The sequence below is a fragment of the Triturus cristatus genome, chromosome 2_1 (genome assembly GCF_964204655.1).
Source record: "Triturus cristatus chromosome 2_1, aTriCri1.1, whole genome shotgun sequence".
NCBI classification, from domain to species: Eukaryota; Metazoa; Chordata; class Amphibia; order Caudata; family Salamandridae; genus Triturus; species Triturus cristatus.
Window position 1 is genome coordinate 487,163,560 of NC_140581.1, and position 5,975 is coordinate 487,169,534.

General features: G+C 52.2%; 1 protein-coding gene across 1 annotated transcript; it reads left to right on the plus strand.

Annotated features, from left to right (window-relative positions):
• The first annotated feature begins 318 nt into the window (after positions 1-318).
• On the plus strand, positions 319-3,751 carry FOXD1 (forkhead box D1). The gene has a single exon (XM_085632338.1). The coding sequence runs from the start codon at positions 1,562-1,564 to the stop codon at positions 2,507-2,509; it is 948 nt and encodes a 315-aa protein (XP_085488464.1). The 5' UTR covers positions 319-1,561; the 3' UTR covers positions 2,510-3,751.
• Positions 3,752-5,975: the final 2,224 nt, after the last annotated feature.

Here is a 5,975-nt window from a genome sequence, read left to right on the forward strand (position 1 = left end):
CTCACTATTTGTGCGGAACAGTCACTGTATTGATTCCAAATTTAAATGGCATTTTAAAAGTTGTAAAAGTACATCTTGAATTGGGTTTTAGTTTATGTACGTTCGTATTCTTCCAGATAAACGTTTAGATCAACTGTGTATATGGTGCGTGCACTTGGGTGCGTGAGTGTGCGCGCATTTGTGATTCGTTGTTTGTTCGTATTTGGGTGTGTAATTGCGTATGTGTGTTGTGCGTGTGTATGCGCCGCTGCATTCAGTGCCAGCGGTCAGGCAGGTGACATTCGCGCATCACAAGCCCTGGTTAACACGCGAGCCGGTCTGTGGTGAACATACAGAGGCAGATGCCGGGAAGCGGATCTGACATGGATCCGAGGGTGCGGGGCACTGCCAGTCCCACCTGCGGTGTGAAGCCGCTGGAGGTGCCCACATGACGGCTGCTGTGGTGTCCCTGCAGGTGCCGAGAGGGGCGGCTGGGAGATGCCAGCGCCCCCGGGGGTGGGAACCGCTCTGTCCCGGGAGGATCTCCTCAGCCCGCTGCTGTGACGTTGCAGCCATGTGACGGGCTAAGGAGCGAGGAAGGGCCGCCCCTTCGGGGGCTGGGATCCAGCCTTTTTTCAAGACCTTTTCTAAGACTTAAAAAAAGCTGCTGTGCTCCCCTGCCGCATCCATAATATGTCCGGGTAGTGGCAGGGGAGAGGCACCCCGAGAAGACACCGTGGGGAGCCCTGCACGCAGCCCGAACGCCCGTGCCTGGATGATGCAAACATTGTGAGCAATCCAGGAAGACTGACAACCGCACCGGCCAGCCCAGGGAGGCATTGTAAGCCAGACTGAGCCCTGGGAGAGACCTTATGAGCAGCAGGGCAGCCTTCGTACCAGGAGAGGGACACTGAAAAGACGAAGGTGCCCCGGGCACCCCGAGGAGCAGAGAAACAGTGTGAACACGGGGAGACAGATCCTGAAGACACCGAGGACGGGGAGAGACTGTGAGCAGCAGAAGACACTGTGGGCAGGGAGAGACTCTGTGAGCAGCTGGGCAGTCCTTGTGCCCGGACAGAGGCACTGTGGGCAGGGGAGAGAGACGCTGAAGACACACTGTGCACGGGGACTCTGGGCCGGGGAGGGCGCTATTGTGGCACATTTACTGGAGTCACTGAGCCCGGGAAAAGCCTTCGTGAGAAGCCCGACAGCCCGAGGTGGAGAGAGATATTGTGACTAGCAGGCGAGTCACCAGGACTGGTTGAGACACTGATCCAACCGGGAGCCCCACACAGGGAGATCTTAAAGAGTCTGTATTCAGCCAAAAATAAGAAAGTTTTAGCAATCGGGCTTCCGCCAGCACCCCGCAGACTGAGAGGGGTGAGATCTTCAGCAGCCGGAGTGAGATCTTCAGAAGCCTGGGGAGACCTGTCAGCTGCCAGGGGGCTCCCCTGCGCCGAGTTGAACGTGAGAAGCCGAGGAGTCCCCTGAGACCAAGGGAGATCCCCCAGTCACTCGGCTGAGTGGCCGCTCATGCTGGGCGCTGCCGGGGCAGCCGCCCCCGCGCTCTCCCGCCCGGACCATGACCCTGAGCTCTGAGATGTCCGATGCCTGCTCAGTCCTCGCCGAAGACACCGACATCGACGTGGTGGGCGAAGGGGAGGACGAGGAGCCGCAGGAGGAGGAGGACGACGACGAGGAGTCGCCGCTGCCGACGGACGGCAGCGAGCCCTTTCCACGGCCGGCGGGGGGGCGCGGGGCGCTGGTGAAGCCGCCCTACTCGTACATCGCGCTCATCACCATGGCCATCCTGCAGAGCCCCAAGAAGCGGCTGACGCTGAGCGAGATCTGCGACTTCATCAGCCGCCGCTTCCCCTACTACCGCGACAAGTTCCCAGCCTGGCAGAACTCCATCCGCCACAACCTGTCCCTCAACGACTGCTTCGTCAAGATCCCGCGCGAGCCGGGCAACCCGGGCAAGGGCAACTACTGGACGCTCGACCCTGAGTCCGCCGACATGTTCGACAACGGCAGCTTCCTGCGGCGCCGGAAGCGCTTCAAGCGGCAGCCCGCGCTGCCTGACCTGCTGCTGCGGGACCCGCACCCCTTCCTGCCCGCCTACGGCTACGGCGCGGCCTGCGGGCCCTGCGGCTACGGCCTCCAGCTGCAGCCCTACCCGGCGCTCTTCGCCTTTCCACCGCAGCCCCGGCCGCAGGGCGTGCCCCTGGCGGCGCCCCCTGGCCTGCCGGCGGGCCGCACCTGCGCCCTCTACCCGCAGCACCTCAGCCCCGCGCCCGCAGGCTCCGCAGCAGCCCCCAAGCCCGCCTCGGCTGTGGCCAGAGCCCCCTTCTCCATAGAGAGCATCATCGGGGGCGGACTGGGCCCCGGGGGGCACTGCGGGGGGCTGCCGCCCGCCTCGGGGGGGCCTCTGAGGAGCAGGACCTTCTCGGGACATGCTGTGCCCCTGCACCCGGGGGCAGTGCTGCAGGGCAGCGTGGAGCACTTTGCGGCCAGGATCTCAAACTGTTAATGCCCCGGCGCGGGGGCCACAAGCTATCCGCTGCCAGCGCTCGTGAGGTGCAACTGTTAACTGTCCTGCTGACGGGCACAGCGCATCTGAAACTATCAACAGGCGTGAGGTTTCAAACTGTTAAGTGGGGGGCGAGTGGTTGGGGTTAAAATTGTGAACTGCCCTGCTAGCTGTGAAACGGCCTCAGTTTGGGAACTGCTTTGCAGTGTTAGTTGGAACGGAATTATAGGCTGGCCCGCTGTCTGGGTGGGATTTGAAAATTGAGACTGTCCTGAGGTGGTAGATGGGGAACTGGTAAACCCTGTTGCAGCGATCGCAAAGTGTTAACTGCCCTTCTTCCTGGCACATGGCGCCTCAGACTGTTAACTGCCTTGCTTAGAATAAGAAGTTGCATACAGGCACCTCAGATGGCAGTCCTCACTTACTGTAGTCTAGCAAAGGGGGACAAATTGACATGCTCTTAAATGTAACTGCTCTCTGGCTAGATTCAAACAAATCTTAATGTTTAACTGCCTTCTGTCGGGGCATTAGGAGGTATAAACTAGTATCTCCCTGATTACACTGGGTGGTGGTAGACGGTGGGACTCTCCTTGTAGTTTCCCTCGAGGACCGCAGCCCTGTGTACGTCCATCGGTGCTACCCCCCCATCCCCGGCCCTGTATTCGGGAGTCGGCGTGGGAGACGTGTATACAGAACCATCTAGCCTTGATCTACAACTGCCCTCCAGTCCGGCACCGGCAGGACCCCTCTGGAGGGTACCCACTCCACCTCTCCCTTTTAAAGGCCTCTGTGAAACCACAGACTGAGGGCTCAGTCAGATTGTACTGCACTGTACCGAACTTCTATTTATGCAAAGCCAGCAACGCACACTTCCGGGAGTGGGTGTCTGCCCAGCTCCACGCGCCTAAAGCTCTCTTCTTCACAGGGGCGAGGGGCTTGAAGCATTTCCAGGTCTCGGGGTTCGGAGGAGAGGCGAACCTAGCAATACTTCTTTTCTTAAGGCATACGAGATTTTTTCCTCCTTCGTTTTATACGAGACCTTTTCCACAATTTCTAGTAGGACCGATTATTTTAAATCTATGTTTTTTTGTAAATAGATGTATGGCGGTTTTATTATTTTGTATTCTGTAAAATACTTATTGATAAATACTATTGTAAAAAGAACGTGGGAGCTGTTAATGTACGGTTCTTCATGTACCATTTTTACACATTTTTGGAAAATAAAATGCGTAATTTTCGAAACATTCTCATCAGGCCTGGGGCCTTCCCTTTTTTCAAATGGGTGTTAAGAAATGTGAACTGTTCAGACTTTTATCAGAGTCCAGGCTGAGCGTTGCAGCAATCAATGTTTCTGCTTTGAAATTGGTCAGGAGCTGGAAGTTTGGGTCAGGACCGCGCATAAGATTGATTTATCATTGAAGGCCTTAGCAACAGTTTACTGGGTCTCGGTGAAGACACCAAACAGCTCAGAACAGCATCGGTGACGAAACTGACGCATGGAATAATGTAAATAGAGACTGTTGCTTTGGGCGTCACATGCTGTACACACACTATTATATATGCACTAATATATATTTTTCACACAAACAATAGTTTAAGACCACCACCTCTAGTAACACAATTCCCCCTCGAAATTTAAATGCAAAAACGAATTAATCTTACTATTATTTCCAGTATATTTTTTATAACCTTCTTTCACCCTTTCTACGTTTCTTTCCTATCCTTGTGTGTGTGTGTGTGTGTGTGTGTGTGTGTATATATATATTTACAGGATAGGAAAGAAAAGTAGAAAAGGTGAAATAAATTGATATATATCAGTAGGAAAGAGAAGTTGAAAGTAAGTAAAATTGATATATGCGTAACTGAAATACTATAAAGACTATATATATGTGTGTGTCTATATACATATATACACGCTTCTATCTAAGTACATGAGTGCACACACTTCACACATGCATAGATTTATGTACACATTTCTGAATTTCAAACGTGCATATTTAAAACACAAACACAAATTTCTCTCTATACGCATACTCTTATATTTATATGTCTGTGTGTGTTACTTTATATATATCGAGAGAAAGTGAGAAAACAATAAGTGTGATTGAGTGTGTGTATACGTACACATACTTTACACATGTATATACTTTCATGAATTACTGAATCGCATAGATGTGTCTATACGTTTAGAACCAAAAAGAAATTTCCCGCTCTGAATTTATAAATCGATGGCTATGTACATACATATGTAGATAGATCTATAACTGTGTGTGTAGAGAGAGAGAGAGAGAGAAAACATGAGAAAGATAGGGGTGTGCTCTTGTGGGAGACAGGGAGTTTTGCTGCGTACCTCTGCATTCGTGTGTGTAGAAGTAACTCCTTTCCCAGGGCTGAGAGCATATCTTCGCACCCCTGTGCCAGAGATGCTTTTATCGCGTGAGCCTACAGTTTCTCCCCCAGCCGCTCGTGAATGCACGTTTGTTGAACCTCCTCTGATTAAATACCCATTGGAGGAGACTTGGGAATGTCACAACAAGGGCGCAGAAGTGTCCACCGCAGGCAGGTCTGAGGCTGGCCTGCGCGGCCTTCGAAGAAAGAGGGTTTGTTACACCGGAGATGTTAGGCCTTTAGCAGGAAGACGGCACATTTCACGCTGTAATCACAAGAATGGTCGGCCATGTTTGTCAGAGTCCGCCATGTGCACAGATGTGTGTGCGCATCTTTGTGTATATAATACATATCGTGTTTCCCCGGAGCTGGGCGGAGGCGCCCATGCATATAAACCGTGTGCTCGTAGACTTTCCTGGGTGAGCGTGTGTTTGTGTCGGGGTGAATACACATCTTCATATACGAGATGCCCAAAGGGGCGTCCCGTGCCGAGATAGACCACCTGCTTACTGTTCAGTGGTTAGTCGTCGTCACCAGACCCCGACAGGACATTATTTAAAGCAGCTGTCCACACCTGTAATATATGTATTGCATTGAAAGTGTTATTCTTAGTAAAATATTTATTCGAAATAGTACTCTATTTATTTGGAGAATAGGTGGTTATATTATACAATTGCTATATGTGTGACTGCATCCTCGCGGTGCCCTGAGATTTGAAAGCGCAGGCTGTGCTTTGATTAAAGTGCTGTGGTACGAGCTCATGTTATTTTTCGTGATGGCTGCCGTTATTATATGAAACATTTCTGGGCCCGTGAGGAGGAGAAGGCACTGCTTTAGAATGGCCATAAGGCGCCATATCTTCTAGAATGGCCTTAAGGCGCCATAAAGCGCACAGAAGCCTATGTGATGCAGTTTAGTGCGTGTCTTAGAACAGACGATGTCTGCAGCTCCCTTGGTCCTCAAGTTCACCGAACTCTCCAGATTACTTGTTCACCGTGTGTAGGATATGAGCACACGGCGGCGTCAGAAACAGCAGCTTTTTTAATGTATCTAGATATGTGGGAACATGGTGTCTCCC